This window comes from Necator americanus, chromosome X (genome assembly GCF_031761385.1).
Source record: "Necator americanus strain Aroian chromosome X, whole genome shotgun sequence".
Taxonomy (NCBI): Eukaryota; Metazoa; Nematoda; class Chromadorea; order Rhabditida; family Ancylostomatidae; genus Necator; species Necator americanus.
The window spans coordinates 23,466,292-23,483,994 of NC_087376.1; the positions used below are offsets into that span (position 1 = coordinate 23,466,292).

Sequence of the window (17,703 nt, forward strand, 5' to 3'; positions counted from 1 at the left end):
ATGATAACAAATGCTCTGGAAACTCAAAATGACGCAGCCGCAACTTACCAGCGCATTTCCGAATATGCTCGTTGTCACCGAGAAGAAGGATCCTCGATAGCCAACGTAAGCGGTTTTTGATGGATGCCATTACTGAGGTGAAAGAAGTTTAACTATCGCTGTAATCAGCGTGCTGGAAAAAATGTTTGCAGAACATTGCGTTCGAATTATCATGAATCTTTTCAAATACAAATTTCGTGATGTTTTCAATAGTAATTTTTAGCAGAGAATTATTACTATTACGTAAAAATCATATGAACGTTATCGTGTGTTCTCGCATATTTTGTACACACATCCTACCATGCAATTATTTATTCGACCTAGAGAAGGAGACGCAGAAGCCCTCCGTGTGTAAATTAATTTTAAAAAAAACTTCATTATTCAGTACCAGATAGTATTCACCACGTAGTTTGAGGAATGGCGGTGAAAATGCGAAATATCTATTGCAAATTTAGGAATTAGAATTTGTTTGATAAGAGGCCTCAGTTTAGCTTAACAAGCAGCTCATTACACCCGAAACTCATTACACCCGAAGCGAAATAGAACTGCATAAAGTGATGTTATCTGATAAAGCAACTTCTCACAAACTCAATAGAACACTTTACACGCTTTTATTTCGTCAGTATTATGCAATAAACAGTTACCTCCCTTTTTTTAAGCTGAGACGTCACAAAAGTCTCAGATTCGGAGAAAAGCTTCTTAGGGAACTGTTGTAAGTTCGTTCACTGCAGATGACTTCGTCTTCAGAAGATTAACACAAAATGTTCCTAGGAAAAATTAGAAGCAGAACAACAACTGACTGCCGACTATTCTGAATGCTTCGCCCCCAGCTGAATTGCCCATTTTACTTGGGAATGTGCCGTGTCATTTATCTGGTCTATCACGACACGTTAGGCTGCCTTTTCAACGAAATCAGTTTAACATATCCACCGATGTCAGGTGCTCGGAAACGCTGGCACGCACATACACGATGCCCGCTACACATTGCCAGTATCCTCCTCAAGATCGAACAAAACATTCTTTTTTGCTCAAAATGCCTCACCTTGAAATTTTTGTTTTTTTTTATCCCAGTGTTTTTATTAGGTAAGATAACTCGAAGAGGCCCTATTCCGCATTTCAATTTCCTTGCACTCGTAAATTCCTTCGTAGTGGTTCACATTACCACTGAAAACCTTTGAAAATCTTTACCGCTACTGGTTATGCAACAGTGAACATACTGCACTGGCATCAATAGCGAATACAAAGTTGCCAACAATTTGCGAACTATCCCTCCACTTTTGACCGTTTTGACTGGAATGCCATGAAATGCTGGTACAATGGGTAGACGTTTGTGAATTAGGAATGTTGAACTGCGTCATATATGAACTCTCCACTCCAGAACTGTTTTTCTCTGTTTGAACACTCTCTTGAGACAAACTATTTTCTCTACGGGAAAATGTAAAACTGAAAACATACAGGAAGGTGTGTGATATCTTCAACAACAATCTCCTATTACTTCAGAAACGAAGTTACCGCCTTAATGTTGCAAGCACTCATCCCTTCAATTGTGTTAGCGTGAGTTCTGTTCAAAATTACTTCTATCCTTTAAACAAATCAGACTACTGGAAAACATGTGGTAACCTTGCCAACATCAATGAACAAGTTCCATCATCCCACATATACATTCCTAGACCATTCAATTGTGAATTAATGTAAAAATACGTATGTGAAGAAACGCAGTAATGCAAATGCTGTCTTTTTCGACAGTTTTGGTAGATGTGGTTCATTTTTAAAACCCAAGAGAAAACATTGCATAGCTTTTGCTGACAATTAAGGTCTCATAAAAGTAATTTTCCAGCCAAAGTACGATATCATGGTTTGATTACAGTCACAGATAGTTCTATCCATTAGAGACAAAGAGAAATTTCCATCATTTTTTGCGAACTTCGATTGCAACAATGAGTGGCTAAAGCCAGCTGATGTTAAATCGATATGTCATTGTGGAACTGTTCTTAAAGGCAGCGTATCGCGAAGTCCGCATAGTGTGGAAACCTGATGGAGAACATAAAGTTCAAGAAGTAGATTATGAACATGAGCGTGGTCCGGTTCAATTTCCTCTGATCGTTCTGAAAAACGGTATAACGAGTTGCAGGAGGAGAATGCGCCACCTTTGAGCACGCGCCGCATCCATAATTGAGCAGTCGATTCAATTAGGTCAATTATTATTATTATCAATTATTATTAACATCAATTAGGTCTCCTTGACAGCCTATTTAAGTAAGCCCAATGAGTAGGCTGCTGAAGGAATTGGACCACATACAAGTGTGGGGCGTTCTACTGTAACTTGTAGAAACTAGGGCGGTTCTCATGCCGTTTTTGAGAACGATTAAGGGATATAGAGCCCGAAGTCTGTATTTTCGTCATATTTCCACACAACACCAATTTCATGATTCGCTCACTTTAGTCTTGAAGGCATCACCCCACGAATCTGAGGTGGCACGGATTTTAGGTGGAGTATTTGTATACGGGATAGTAGATTACGGAGAGGGGGGTGATTCCGTTCATTTCTTCCTAATTTCCGTGAAAAACAGCCCGGAAGATATGGCTTCGAGCTATTTTCTACAAGTTCGATTGGGGCGCGCCAGCCTTGTGCTCGCGCCGCATCTTCCAGCCCATTTTTTAAGGTAATTAGGAAGAAATGGGCGGAATCATCCCCTGCTCCATGATCTACTATCCCGTATACGAATACTCCACCTGAAATCCGCACCACCTCGGATTCGTGGGGTAATGCCTTTAAGTTGGGTTGTGTTGCATAACTTAGGATGCGATCAACAAAATCGCATCAGGGTTTGTCTTTCTTGACTATTATGTAGATCCCTTCAATTGTAACCTTTTAAAGCATTTGTCACTTTGCTGCAATTCAATGACCAAAAAGGACTCTCAAATTTTCAACATTGTGACACCTCAATGATTTCCGCCAAGCTGTTGCTTGTGTTCTTCTTATTAGTGATCTAGTATCACTAATATCATATCAACTTCTTTTCATTTACTCATATTCCGAAGAGAGACTCTATCAAAGACTTTTTTGGAAGCTTATTAGATTATTACTATTAGATTCTTATTAATTTAATACCATACCCACATCTTCGATAGAAGCAATTCTACCTAACATATGTAGACCCGCTTCTATCGAAGGTGTGGATTTGGTATTAAATTAATAAGAATCTACCAACAATCTACCAACTACCTACTGTCAGCATTGTCGGAATACACATCGTAGGTTTGCGTGGGTAGGTGAATAACTCCTTTTTCGCTTCTAACATTCGTCCTATATTAATCTTTGCTCTTTTGAAACAAATTAAGGGTCAATGGTAAAATCACTAACAATGTTAATACACCACCACTTACATAGGAAAGCATCGATGGGCCTATGGAACGAGGGAGAATGTAGATCGAAAAAGATCACTTTCTGAGATCTACTCTGAAAACGTTCGACTTAAGTTTCTGTGCCACGCTCGCGTCCCGACCCCGCCTGCGATTCGTCAAAAATCCATTCGGACAAATCGCACGCGAGGGCGGGGCATAAGCGTGGCGAGTTGCAATAGAGGACGTCGTAAGGAACCGCATTTCAAAGCCGTCTGCTTACAGTGATCCAGGGAGAGATGAGCAAGATCCCATCCGTTTTTGCAGTCTATGTCCCCGTATAGTCTTTGACCTTCGGAAATCCATACCACGTCAGATTCGTGGGGTGATGCCTTTCAGTCAGTCCCTCCCCAGACGATATCTACACTAGGAGGCAGATGATGGTTATGTTGAACCACCTGAAATGTAGATTAGTTTCTACAAGCTCTCCTATTCTCATATACAGTACAATCGGTAATTCTTCGAAGGACAATGAAGGTGACGGCATCCGTGTCTTTTTCCTCTAACGAAGAATTTCTCTTCTTCCTTTTCATCTTTTTTACTTGAAAAGTAAAACGATAGTAGCATATTCGGGATGTACAGATATTGCGAAATTTGGTACGTTCCGCAGCTATAGTTTCATAGCTTTGAAGATGCTGAAAATTAGACTAAAGTAACATTTTGCAGTCCCAGAAACGATCAATATTAGAAGCAAAAAAAAATTTCTGATGAAATGTGCAAGGAAATTATTTATCGTGGAATGAACATGTTTCTTTCCTTCCTAATTCAACGAGATTTTCTAGGTCCTTCGCAGTTAAAATTACAACTCGATCTTGACATATGTGTGAGTTGTGGATGTTCGTAAAGCTTTAACAAATGAGGTCCCTACCATCTTTCTGCAGGTACATCACTTTATAGAACCGTTTCCGGCCTACGAATCGTTTCGATTTTATTCATGATATATCCCAGATGGTGTCAATTGTGAACCTGTAAACATGGAAGCTTTTCGCTTGCATCTTCAAAAAGCTTGCCCTCTACAATTTCAAATTGAAGATCCAGAGCAGAAAAGTGGGAGTAGGCCACCTATGCATGTAGCTAACGTCTCAGCTCTTCGCGTCTCTACGTCTTTTGATTTTCTTCACCAAATCGCAACAAAAGTCGTTTCATTGAAATAATTTTGACTTCATCTTGATCAAGGAGGGCGAAGAATACGAGCAAAACCAAATCGACTGCAAAACAAAGCACAAGCAAATGTAAATAAAACTAAACAGAGTTAGGTTTCAGAATCGGTACTAACATAGGTACGAAGGGTACCACATTACGGATCTTCAACTTCAAATCTTCAATCAACAATAAGCTCTTCGTTAAACCATATGAAAAGTTCCTATATTTACGGTTTCAAAACTGTCCGAAGATGGGATATGTCAGGAAAAAATCGAAGCAATTCATAGCCCGTTTTATAATTGAAGTGACCTGCCGGCAGAAGATACACTAATTTGTAAACAATTTACACTTTTCTAAAAAGCTATACTAAGTAATTCGAACATCGAAGTTGTGATTTCAGCTATAAAAGAACAGAAAATCCTACTGAGCTAAAAGTGAAAGAAACAAGGCTATCGCAACCAAAATTTTCCTTGTAGATGTCATAAGAAGTTTTCCAAGTTACCTGCGTTTACCGTTTCTAGAGTTGCAACATGTTACCCTAGTCAGGTTTTTAACATCTCCAAAGATGTGTTACTACAACCTCGAAAAGTACCAACATTGAGATTTCAATAGGGAAAAAAGGAGCTGGAAGCGGTATAGGTAGAGCACACCATTTAATAGGTTCTCAGTGCTGATATGGCCGATCCTGGTCGATTCATTAACTAGTCTATGTCGTTTGCCTCACTTCTAGCTCTTTTTCCTCTATTCAAACCACATTTGAGTAGTTGGCTCCTATGCTCTGCATGTACACTGCTCATGTAACCTTTAACATGGTTATGGCTTTATCTCTGGATATAGATACCGACTTGACAGAGTTCCCTGGATGAGGCGCACTTATCTGGGACTCAGTTCTGCTAATATGTAGCCACAATTAATTCTTTTTTTACAAAAGTGTTCTGATGGTAAGTTCTGGAAGTTCTAGTTAAACTCTATAGATAAATCTTGTGCACCCAAGCTATTTTTGCTCAGAGATTTAAAAATAGAGATCAAATTGAGGCGAATTATGGGAAGAGATCCTCGATCCTGCTCTGTCTCCATTTTCCGTCACACTTTATCATTCCTCGCCAGAAAATCTGGCAGAACAATCTAAACAACTTAGATTAATCTAATCATTTTTGGCCAATCCATTACTTCGTGATTTCCCCATTTTCCAAAAAAAAAAAGACATTGAAGTTCTGAAGAGAACTCTTCAAGAACTGAGAGAAAGTAACTAACAATTTGCTCCACTTTATAGTTCTATTAGTTTTGTGAGGTCCCAAGAAATCATGTCTTGTGTTTTCTTTCCAGATCATTTGGTGTGAATATCTCAAAGCACTTGTAGCTCAGTCATCATCCATTCTCTATTGGTTTCTAGAAATTCCTCTCATTAATTTACCACCTTATTAATTTTGCTGGCTGTATCTTCTGGGTGTAAAGCTCTAGCTGCCTTTTTCGAGTGAAGAAGAAAATAAAGATACGTTGGAAATGCCATTTTTATGACTTTGTAGTCTTTTTATAACTTTTTGTAAACTGTGCGACAACTATTTTCATCTGAAACCTGAGTGTGATCAATAACGATAAAAACCCTGAACACAGACATTTTGAGTAAGCAGAGAGCTCTTGAATAGTTTCTGGTTCTTAATCAAGCAGGCAACAATCAACAAACATGCATGCAAAATAATGCTTTGCAAGATGGACGGGACTTTTTTAAATCCAATATAATTTATACCAGACGTCCCTATATAAAAGATTTAGTTGTTATGTACTATCAAGATATTCATAGTGGGTACACAGGGCTGATCAAACAATATGGAGATGCGTCTCCACGTCCGACTTCAACTCAGACTTCGTCTGAAGATTATGAACGAGCATGCAGCATTACAATGACTTTTGCGAGCTAGCCGACGTGTGAAGTCATTGTTTTTATCCTCTGGTACCAAACCAAAAGATGAAAGGCGTGGTTTGCACTAGGGTGGATTCGAACTTCCGACCGATCATGCTCGCGCCTCGACGGAACCTCTTGCCGACTGTGCTACACCATTCTGCATAAAACGATGAATCAGCATTTTCATATCTGCGCTTCATTGTTCTATCCCATTGGCAATGGACAGTGAACAATGAAATTATGACGATTGTTTAAATGACTTCTTTACTAGGTACCTTACTTTTTTCTTCCAACAAGTGTATTTTTAAAAAAGCGTCGATCTTTCGTTCCTTTATATTCGGGTCAAAACGACATGTGGCAAGTGCACTAGCATGACCGGCTGCGCTTGAACAGGGGCGTAGCGGTCGAGATTAAGGAAGGATCCCTGCTAGAACCATTCTTTGCTAGAGTTCGCAATGATATCACCTCAATTCCAGTCGCTTTGTCCATGTTTCACTTCGAGCTCAGCCGCTTACGTAACTGCACCGTGCTTCACGTCATTTTCACCCTACTACGCTTCGCTCTAACACCGCCTTTACGAGAAAAAAAAAGAAATTTTTTAATGATTGCGTTCATTACCAATGAAATGAAATATTTTATTTGCAGCTGAATAATTTGATGTGGTTTGCAAATGATGCACATGGTAGCCAACATACTACAATCCCTCAGAAGAGCCCGTTGCTTTGGAGAAATCAATGGAGGTGCCTCTGAGATATTTTTAAAACATCAATAGACAGGTTGAACGCCGCTAAATACATTTCATGTATTCTCCCTATCCATCTTTAGTATCTTCATTGCACAGCGCAGCTTTGCTGCAAATGCTAGCGAAACTGGATTAGAGATGTGAATAATATTCTCATTTCTGAGCTTGAGATTGTTATATTTTTTTGCGGTGGAATGTACCAACTTCGGATTAATGAAACCTCCCTAAAATGTTGTTATTATATTTATATATTATATTATATAGTATTATTATATTTGTAATATTTTTGCGTCTTCTTTTAATTTTATGTAATGATGTTACACGCCACACTAAATCTTTTCCTTTTCTCGCCATTCACGTTCCATATTTATTCTCAGAAAATGTGTTGCATATCGAAATTGTAGATAATTTACTTTTCATCAAAACGGTAAACATAGTTTAGGATTCAGAGACTCATCGAACGTGAGCATTTCCATTATCCAGTCGTCGAACTTGGTCCTATAATAGTTTCGTTGATTTCAATGGAAACGAAGGAAGATACACGTTGCAATCTTCGTGTGGAAAGTAATGGAACAACCTGGTAAGAATTATCCGTAATCCTAGATTATGGCTTGAATACACATATCTCCTGACCCTCATTTTTGAGTAACATCGACGAGTTGGAACTTTATCTCATCTGAAAGTTATCGAAATTGAATCCACGCTTTTTCCAAATGTATCGAGCTTAAAACTTTAACAAGCAGAGGTATTAGAGAAGTCCATCATGCTCTGCTGAACCATCATATCTTCAGTCCCACCTTTTGTAAGGTTGTTTTCATGACCGTACTCGTCTCAACTAAGTCAAAGCCCTTCTTTAAGTCGATAATGGTGAGATAGGCATTTATGGAAGTCCTGTGCAGCCAAGACGTCCATACTCAGTATATGAAGGTACCTCGAGAGTTGCACAGTAACTTTACGACTGGAATTTCGCCATTCCACAAGAATATCATATATAATATCGACATGAAGAGAGGGTTCCAACAGGGTGATTCAATTTCACCTCAAATATTCACACCTACTCGTTCTGATAACAGCTAGCATCAGCATAGCGAAAGGAATGCTGGGTGGATTTGACGCAACATGTGGATGCATCGGTTTCTGCTGTTCCTGCAAAAGACGATGTTCATGCGAGACAGATGGGTCTCGAATGCGCCATTCACGCCCAACAAAACAAACATATCCGAATGCACCAGTCACATCTATCTGAGTAGGGAAATGGAGATGAAGAACGACCTGTCCGGCTGGTTGAATAGGAAGAAACGACCGGCTTGGAGAGCTTGTAAGAGCATGGAGGATGTAGTGGAACACCGTGCTCCCTTCTTCAACACCATTGTACTTCTTGGTTTGATCTATGCTTCGGAAATCTGGGTATATCGCAAGCAGGAAGAAAATGCGGTGAGCGTCATTGAACGCTCAATTTCAATCAGGAAAGCTACTAGTAACCTGCTGGAAGAAGACCTTGTGTCAAACTTTTCAACTCGACATAACTGCGAGTGCTCAGCTACACAGCGAAGAGGTGGGCTAACATTGTTGTCATATCTAAGAAGTTACTTACCACTCATAAACCCCTTTCGAAGACCGATCAGCGCACACAACCCGGACTCAACACCGAACCATTCCTCGCAATTTCGACTAGAGAACAGTAGCCGTCTTTGGGAACAAACGGATTGTATGCTGGAAAGCAGATGATCACTTCGTCACAGAAATTGATGATGGATGCAACGTTAGGGGGAGAGATCTAAAACACCATCGAAGGAAACCGTCAACGAGGTGGGCCGAGGTGCTCGCAGTACAGATGGACCAGCAGAGAGCTCCGGTATGTACATCATAAAAAACGTCGTCAACGTCATTTACGAAACTTACTAAATTCTTGGATGACAATTTCGAGGGAAGGGAACGAATGAAATCGATGCAGGCGCAGACCGGAGACCATTTATGAGTTAAAATAAGTGCGTAATATGTGACAGTCGTTTTTGCCTCAACTTCTGTATATTGGATTGAATTCCACATTGGCGGTAGATTGTAACAATGTAACCTGTAACAATGTCTTGGTGCTCACTCGCTTCACAGCATCTCTCGACAATTGAAGGGACTAAAGAGATTTGACGTGAAGAGAGATTCGATCTCATATAAAATATTCACGGCCGTTCTTGGGAGCGCAATGCGAAGTCTGGTATGGGACGAAATGGAGGTAATTTTTCATTGTCGGCAGCTACACCGTCTTAGCTTTGTTAATGACATGGTTTTGAAAACATCAAACATCTGCCACGCTGGACGAATGCTGGCCTAATTCAGCAAAACACGTACGTGCGTCGGTCTTCAGGTGGATCTGCTATGAATGATGTGATTTGTTCTCAGATGGTTCATTTACGGTCATTGAAAATAACGTGCACTAGCCATGTTTACTACTAATACAAATGCACCAGCCATGTTTAATTGATTCAGAAAATAAACAATGTGGACCTGAGATCGAGCTGTGCAGGAGGAAACAAACGGCTTAGAGAGCGTATAAGAGCATAAAGGATGTAGTGAAGAAGACTAGGAACACCCGGTTCCGTTCTACAACACCGCACTACTTTCTGCTTTCATCTATGCTTTAGATACCTGGGTGCTCTGCAAGCAGCAAGAAGATGCGAAGAGCGCCAAAGAATGCTCAATTGATAGAGTGAAGCTAGGGGCATCTAGTTTCACAGAAGTAAAGGACGGTGATCAGTGATCGAAGGTTAGAGACGTCGCCACATTTGCCGAGAAAAAAAATGAGACAGCACACGTCATGCGTCTCGACAACAATCCTTAAACTATAGCCGTGAGCGTCTGGGCTCCACTCGGTATTAAATCCACTACAGGAAGATTACCGGTCACACTCCTTCACAAAGTCTTTAAAAGAACAACTTGGCGCGCTTCCTGTTCCACGCAAAAGGGGAAACCACTGGGCGACAATCGGGTAAATAGAAGGTTTAACTGGCGTCCGCTGGTGCAAATCGACGGACAGCGGGAGTCAAGGTGATCCAGATGATGGGGTGGCTATAATTTTTCGAAGGTATACATTCTCTAGGTTCGTTTTTCAAGATCTACGGTTCTTACTTACTTACTTAATCGGGGGCTGATGTCATCGTCAATTACCCGCATCTTCGTCGAGGTGTGCCAACATAGTACTGTCCAACCTTCTCGATCTTCTGCGAGAGCTTGCACACAATCAATCCATTAGTCGCTATTCCATATTCTGCAAAACCTTACGTCTCGCCTGAACTGCCTATCCACGCTGAGTGTCCTCAAGTCCTCTTTCGATACCTCACTCCTGAACTTCTGTTTTCGGCCAGGTGGCTTCTTCCAGCTCGAACCCTTAACATAAAACTAAAAAAGCGAAGAAGATTTACTTCACATTCGATGGCGGTGCAAGATGTTGATATCTTTAACGTGCCATTCGCTGGTATACCACATCAATCGCTGCATAAAGATCTTCATTGTGGCATACCTCAGGCCAAAAGTAGCCAAGTAGCCGTCTCAGCAGCTCTCGTTCCGTGCAATCAAGCCTCTCCATCACCGTAGACGGTGCTACCCGAGTCTCCGATCCGTACATGGTGGGGCAAATTGCGGAGACGGATAACTTCTTGTGGAGGGGAATTATGATAGCGTATCTCCAGGGTCCTTTCATCTATCCCTATTGAACGGATGATCTTTGTCATCTTACGAATCCCAGACGGAGGGAGATATTTTAGCATTTCTGCGCTAATCCCGTCGTACCTCTAACAGTGTTGTACATTCGGTTGGTGTTCGAACTGCAGCAGTTGTTCGTTTTCTTCTAACAACAGAATTGAAGGGATAGAACCGTGACAAAGTAACAATTTAAAGTGATGACTGAACTTTTTGATTTGCAGATAACAACGAGTGAAAGGAAAGGTGAATAAAATTTTTCAAAAAACTAAAAAAATTAGAACAAGTACTACCAGTACCGTAACTACCTTTCCTCCTTTATTTCACTTTTACATTTATTCGCGTTTTCTTTTATCACTGTAACTCCTCATCTAGTTTTCTTTGCTTCCGATGCAGTTTTCGAGTGTTTCTGGTTAAGAGGTTCATCAAACCCGTATCCGAAGACTGAGTTCAGACTTGAAAAAAACCTTAAGCACTCACTATGCTGCACACTGCGCATCTCTGTCTCTGTCGGATGTTGTCATTGCGGACTTGCAGACAGCGGGTGTGCCTTCGTATCGTCTTGTAGCACCTTGTGCTCCACGACCTTAGAATGCGAGCATGACGTAATCGGCACTGTGTCCATGGTGCAGGCTTCTGAAGACCCTCCGTTATGAAATCCGTGATGAGTGTGAAGAGGAGCGGAGAGAGGGCTGAGTCTTGATGCAAACCGACAGAATAATGAAGAGAAAACCGTTTGCACTTGACTTCATGGACCAGCGCGGAGGATTTGGACCGATCCAATTATCTCCTTTCGGACCGCATTTTGCCGTACAGTGTACCAGATTTTTTCAAGCGCAAAACGATCGAATGCTTTCTCCAATTCGAAGAATGCTGCAGCGGGTTTTGCCTTTCACCGATGCTTCTTAATAAGAAGTGTAGCACTGATGATATCGATAGTGTTGCGGCTGCTGAAGACACTGTGCAAGTTACTGGGCAGAAGAACAATGCGATTGACTATCCGTTCGAAGATCTGCTTGAAGCTAGAGTTTGGATCAACGTCGCCCAGATGCACCTTTGCACGACTGCGGTATCGCAGAGAACGTTAGCTCTGAATCGTAAGTGCTCAGGCACCTATGGAGACTGGTGAGGACAACAGTAAAGACGCCTTCTACGGTGAACTCGATGCACTGATGTCTAAAATACCCAATTAACAGGTGGTTATTGTCGGTATTGATGCAAATGCAACGAACTCGAACATTAATCCGATGTGCTTGGAAAATGGTATTATTCTACGAAACAATAATGGGATAACGGAATTTGTCTGGTAGACCTTTGTAAGCAGAAGAATAGCGCGAGCATTATATATCGACTCTTAAACTTCAGCTTTGTTATGTTCTGAGAAGGTACATCCCTTTGTCAGAAATCCGAAAATCTAGAGCTATGTAGGATGTCCCATTCGATTCCGAATACCGGCCAGTTCCTCTCAGCTTAATGATACGGTTCCACAAAAGGAGTGGTTGAGTTCAACGTCAGCCGAAGCTTGACAGGTCAGGTCTTAAGGATGATGAATGTGGAGAAAGTTTTCCCAACGAGTGTCGATCAATATTGGGTTACGGGTTGAGAAGAGAGTGGATGACGCTCACTTTTCACTAAGCACATTCAGGACGCTGCAAAGAAACGCCCCCGGTTCCAACACAGAGGAAGAAGTTCGCCTTTGCATTTGCGGATCCACACGCATTGCTCTACTAGTGACCTCAGTCAGTAAAGGCGCCTGAGACGGAAGGTTCGCCATCACCTGAAACTTGATCGTAAGAACGAACGGACGTCGACAGCAAAGGAGTTTGAGAAGGCGTGGGAGGACAACAACCCGAGAAAAGCTCATACTCTGGTGGCAAGATTAGGAGGTGTTCGTCTGTCCTCAACACTGCCAACAGAGTTGGTGTCAACTCTGCCCATCTGGATGGAACATTCCAACACTTTGCTGAAGCGGCGAGCGCTGTTTTTCCCTGAGCTCGTGCACACGCAACCACCGACATACACTGTGATCAACGACGAACCATCAACAGAGTCAGAGGTTCTGGTCTGTATCCAGCGGATGAAGGGTGGAAGGTCCGGTGAACGACGAAATTAGCGCAGAAATGTTGAAATCTCTTCCTCTTTCTGGGATTGCGGAGACGACGAAGATCACCCATTCTATATGGACTAAGGGAAACGATTTGTCACGCAACCCAAGAATTGCCGGAAAATATCACTGCTGGGTATAAAGGACAAAGGAAAGTGTCTAGCGTTAATCAATACGCTTACGATGAGCCACCACGTCCACTTGAATTCAGAATCGTTTCAAGTTTATGAACTTGTAACTGGCCTATGCAATGACTTGCGGGGCCAGCCGATGTGTCAAGACATCACCCGGAGGGATGATGCTAGGTGAGCACTAGGACTGATTCGAACCTCCAATCGATCGTGCAGACAGCGGAACCTCTAACCGACTGCGCTACACTCGCCTTTGCTGGGAATGATGTGCAAGGTTTTTGAGCGAATCGTTATAGAACAGTTAATCAAGCATCGCAAAGAAACCATTCACGGTGAACAATTCGGTTTTAATCCTGGTCGATCGACGGCTTACAGGGTTTATTACTAAGGGAGTGATCGAAGATCATTGATGTCATCTCTCAATGAGCCTCACAAAAATTTGCACGCTTAATTAGCGACATGATTAAAAGAACAACTGTTGCAATTCGAATACTAGCTGGATGTGCCACACAGTTTGAAATGGGAACCGGAGCAAGATAAGGGGCTGTCGCGGTACTCTTTCTGTTCTATTTTGTCGTTGGTGACTTCATGCGAAGAGTATTTGAGCAGTGGAACCATGTCGAACATGGTTAATATGTTGTGAACCTTATCAAAAGCTAGCTGCAACCTATGGGATGCGAGTCCACCCTGACAAATGCAAGCAGATGTGGGTCTTCTCGAACCTCTCAACGGGAATCAGAGTGGACGAACAACCTACTAAACTCATGGATAAGTTCTGTTACTCGGACTGTATGCTGAAAAACGGTGGCAGCCATGAGAGAGATTTTCAGATTGGGGAAGATTCGATAAAGCCAATTTGGCATTCATCTTCTTGATCAAATCGCTTTGGTTGACCTCCATCGCCAACGAAGTCAAGCTAAGAGTCTTCCCTTCTACAGTCTTCCCTATCATGATGTACGGATCGAAGACCCGTTATCCGTGACGGAGAAGCTTGACCGCATGAAGTGAAAGCTGCTTAGACGACTGCTTGGTTACTTTTGGGCGTTATTATGTTATAACGAAGAACTTTGCTCGGAAATGGACATGGTGCATGTATGGCATATCCGAGCCCATCCTGTTCGATCTTCAGCTAGAAGTCGCACAGATGTCGCACCTTTTCCACTTCAGGTCTGGGACCATCCTCAGGACAATTTGGACAAGACGCTCGGACGATCTCCTCATAACGTGAACAAAAATGCAAAGGCGTTTCACTTTGACCACTTGTGAAGGCCGAGTAAAAGATGTTTACCTTTTCCATGTGTCATCCGCCGTCACCATACAGGGTGGAGGTTCGAATCAGTCCTAGTGCTCACCTAGCATCATCCCTCCGGGTGATGTCTTGACACATCGGCTGGCCCCGCAAGTCATTGCATAGGCCAGTTACAAGTTCATAAACTTGAAACGATTCTGAATTCAAGTGGACGTGGTGGCTCATCGTAAGCGTATTGATTAACGCTAGACACTTTCCTTTGTCCTTTATACCCAGCAGTGATATTTTCCGGCAATTCTTGGGTTGCGTGACAAATCGTTTCCCTTAGTCCATATAGAATGGGTGATCTTCGTCGTCTCCGCAATCCCAGAAAGAGGAAGAGATTTCAACATTTCTGCGCTAATTTCGTCGTTCACCGGACCTTCCACCCTTCATCCGCTGGATACAGACCAGAACCTCTGACTCTGTTGATGGTTCGTCGTTGATCACAGTGTATGTCGGTGGTTGCGTGTGCACGAGCTCAGGGAAAAACAGCGCTCGCCGCTTCAGCAAAGTGTTGGAATGTTCCATCCAGATGGGCAGAGTTGACACCAACTCTGTTGGCAGTGTTGAGGACAGACGAACACCTCCTAATCTTGCCACCAGAGTATGAGCTTTTCTCGGGTTGTTGTCCTCCCACGCCTTCTCAAACTCCTTTGCTGTCGACGTCCGTTCGTTCTTACGATCAAGTTTCAGGTGATGGCGAACCTTCCGTCTCAGGCGCCTTTACTGACTGAGGTCACTAGTAGAGCAATGCGTGTGGATCCGCAAATGCAAAGGCGAACTTCTTCCTCTGTGTTGGAACCGGGGGCGTTTCTTTGCAGCGTCCTGAATGTGCTTAGTGAAAAGTGAGCGTCATCCACTCTCTTCTCAACCCGTAACCCAATATTGATCGACACTCGTTGGGAAAACTTTCTCCACATTCATCATCCTTAAGACCTGACCTGTCAAGCTTCGGCTGACGTTGAACTCAACCACTCCTTTTGTGGAACCGTATCATTAAGCTGAGAGGAACTGGCCGGTATTCGGAATCGAATGGGACATCCTACATAGCTCTAGATTTTCGGATTTCTGACAAAGGGATGTACCTTCTCAGAACATAACAAAGCTGAAGTTTAAGAGTCGATATATAATGCTCGCGCTATTCTTCTGCTTACAAAGGTCTACCAGACAAATTCCGTTATCCCATTATTGTTTCGTAGAATAATACCATTTTCCAAGCACATCGGATTAATGTTCGAGTTCGTTGCATTTGCATCAATACCGACAATAACCACCTGTTAATTGGGTATTTTAGACATCAGTGCATCGAGTTCACCGTAGAAGGCGTCTTTACTGTTGTCCTCACCAGTCTCCATAGGTGCCTGAGCACTTACGATTCAGAGCTAACGTTCTCTGCGATACCGCAGTCGTGCAAAGGTGCATCTGGGCGACGTTGATCCAAACTCTAGCTTCAAGCAGATCTTCGAACGGATAGTCAATCGCATTGTTCTTCTGCCCAGTAACTTGCACAGTGTCTTCAGCAGCCGCAACACTATCGATATCATCAGTGCTACACTTCTTATTAAGAAGCATCGGTGAAAGGCAAAACCCGCTGCAGCATTCTTCGAATTGGAGAAAGCATTCGATCGTTTTGCGCTTGAAAAAATCTGGTACACTGTACGGCAAAATGCGGTCCGAAAGGAGATAATTGGATCGGTCCAAATCCTCCGCGCTGGTCCATGAAGTCAAGTGCAAACGGTTTTCTCTTCATTATTCTGTCGGTTTGCATCAAGACTCAGCCCTCTCTCCGCTCCTCTTCACACTCATCACGGATTTCATAACGGAGGGTCTTCAGAAGCCTGCACCATGGACACAGTGCCGATTACGTCATGCTCGCATTCTAAGGTCGTGGAGCACAAGGTGCTACAAGACGATACGAAGGCACACCCGCTGTCTGCAAGTCCGCAATGACAACATCCGACAGAGACAGAGATGCGCAGTGTGCAGCATAGTGAGTGCTTAAGGTTTTTTTCAAGTCTGAACTCAGTCTTCGGATACGGGTTTGATGAACCTCTTAACCAGAAACACTCGAAAACTGCATCGGAAGCAAAGAAAACTAGATGAGGAGTTACAGTGATAAAAGAAAACGCGAATAAATGTAAAAGTGAAATAAAGGAGGAAAGGTAGTTACGGTACTGGTAGTACTTGTTCTAATTTTTTTAGTTTTTTGAAAAATTTTATTCACCTTTCCTTTCACTCGTTGTTATCTGCAAATCAAAAAGTTCAGTCATCACTTTAAATTGTTACTTTGTCACGGTTCTATCCCTTCAATTCTGTTGTTAGAAGAAGTTGCAGAATTTGTTAGAAGTGATTAAGATGGAGTAACAAAATTAGCATTTGAAAACTTAAGTTAGGATTGTCTTTATTAGCCCTAATTTAATTATTACTAGTAAGTCAATTTAAGAGAAAGCTTATTGATTTTTTCGTGCTTCTCCTACTAATTGCATCTTAGATACACCACACAAATCGTATATCTATTTGAAGGGTTATTTCACGAAGTTTACTGGAAATGTCCAACTTCGATCAACAACTTCATCGTTGTGTATTCGAGAGAAGATTCTCACGTTTGGAGGAGCTCACTTTTAATGACGAACAGGCAGTACAAAGGGTTAAGGTAATAATGGTTCTACTTCTTGTTATGGACAATAAAGTGAAAATAACGTACAGATGAGTCGCTTGTCCGGTGCTAATTATCTACGGCCGTCTCACGCAATGCCGGCTTAGTAAGATTAACTTTAAACATAGGAGGTCTAATGTTCTTGATTTGGAAACGTTTTAAGAACGTTTCGACGACATACTCGTTCTATTACAATTATAAAAGAATATTATTTGCGAAATCAACTTTTTTCAAAATTTTGCGAATCTTTGTTTTTCAGCTGTTCATTGTACGCATGTCTGACGGTGATCAGTCCGCTTGGGACGCACCAACTCGTTGACTTCAATTCAGTATCTTTTGGGTTTTACGAACACGTGTCTAGCCTATGCAATGACTTTCTTGGATTAGCCGATGCATAAAGCCAGTGTTCGTGTCCTCCCAGACAAGGCTAGTACCAACTTATTGATCGTTGAGCGACGAAAGGCTTGGTTGAGGTGGTTTCGAACCATCGAGGTCCAGTCATAACAGAACCTCTTTTCAATTGCGGAACACTCGCCCCTAGTGTGGATAAATCTGTCGATAATCTCTGTATAAGAAGGCAGTGATGATTTCTGATAGAA

General features: G+C 42.2%; 5 protein-coding genes across 8 annotated transcripts; 3 read left to right on the forward strand and 2 right to left on the reverse strand.

Annotated features, from left to right (window-relative positions):
* RB195_025043 (uncharacterized protein) lies at positions 1–7,813 on the forward strand (the record flags this gene model as incomplete). Its single annotated transcript, XM_064213031.1, has 4 exons — positions 1–105; positions 1,540–1,593; positions 7,133–7,227; positions 7,672–7,813. 4 exons carry the CDS (start codon positions 1–3, stop codon positions 7,811–7,813), a joined length of 396 nt encoding a protein of 131 aa, XP_064068912.1.
* A 470-nt stretch (positions 7,814–8,283) lies between these two features.
* RB195_025044 (uncharacterized protein) lies at positions 8,284–10,848 on the reverse strand (the record flags this gene model as incomplete). The annotated part of the gene is made up of 4 exons (XM_064213032.1): positions 8,284–8,375; positions 10,361–10,444; positions 10,565–10,610; positions 10,744–10,848. 4 exons carry the CDS (start codon positions 10,846–10,848, stop codon positions 8,284–8,286), a joined length of 327 nt encoding a protein of 108 aa, XP_064068913.1.
* On the forward strand, positions 8,349–8,957 carry RB195_025045 (uncharacterized protein; the record flags this gene model as incomplete). 2 transcript variants are annotated; one of them, XM_064213033.1, is made up of 1 exon in its annotated part: positions 8,349–8,957. In XM_064213033.1, the coding sequence occupies one exon, from the start codon at positions 8,349–8,351 to the stop codon at positions 8,955–8,957; it is 609 nt and encodes a 202-aa protein (XP_064068914.1). The 2 variants fall into 2 exon arrangements, with proteins under 2 accessions (XP_064068914.1, XP_064068915.1); XM_064213034.1 differs by having other exon boundaries at positions 8,355–8,957.
* A 972-nt stretch (positions 10,849–11,820) lies between the features above and the next one.
* Positions 11,821–13,035, forward strand: RB195_025046 (uncharacterized protein; the record flags this gene model as incomplete). Of its 2 annotated transcripts, none has more annotated exons than XM_064213036.1 (2): positions 11,821–12,047; positions 12,672–13,035. In XM_064213036.1, the coding sequence occupies 2 exons, from the start codon at positions 11,821–11,823 to the stop codon at positions 13,033–13,035; spliced, it is 591 nt and encodes a 196-aa protein (XP_064068916.1). The 2 variants fall into 2 exon arrangements, with proteins under 2 accessions (XP_064068916.1, XP_064068917.1); XM_064213035.1 differs by lacking the exon at positions 12,672–13,035 and adding an exon at positions 12,351–12,448 and having other exon boundaries at positions 11,821–12,019.
* A 1,770-nt stretch (positions 13,036–14,805) lies between these two features.
* On the reverse strand, positions 14,806–16,020 carry RB195_025047 (uncharacterized protein; the record flags this gene model as incomplete). 2 transcript variants are annotated; one of them, XM_064213038.1, is made up of 2 exons in its annotated part: positions 14,806–15,169; positions 15,794–16,020. In XM_064213038.1, the coding sequence occupies 2 exons, from the start codon at positions 16,018–16,020 to the stop codon at positions 14,806–14,808; spliced, it is 591 nt and encodes a 196-aa protein (XP_064068918.1). The 2 variants fall into 2 exon arrangements, with proteins under 2 accessions (XP_064068918.1, XP_064068919.1); XM_064213037.1 differs by lacking the exon at positions 14,806–15,169 and adding an exon at positions 15,393–15,490 and having other exon boundaries at positions 15,822–16,020.
* Between the last annotated feature and the right edge of the window lie 1,683 nt (positions 16,021–17,703).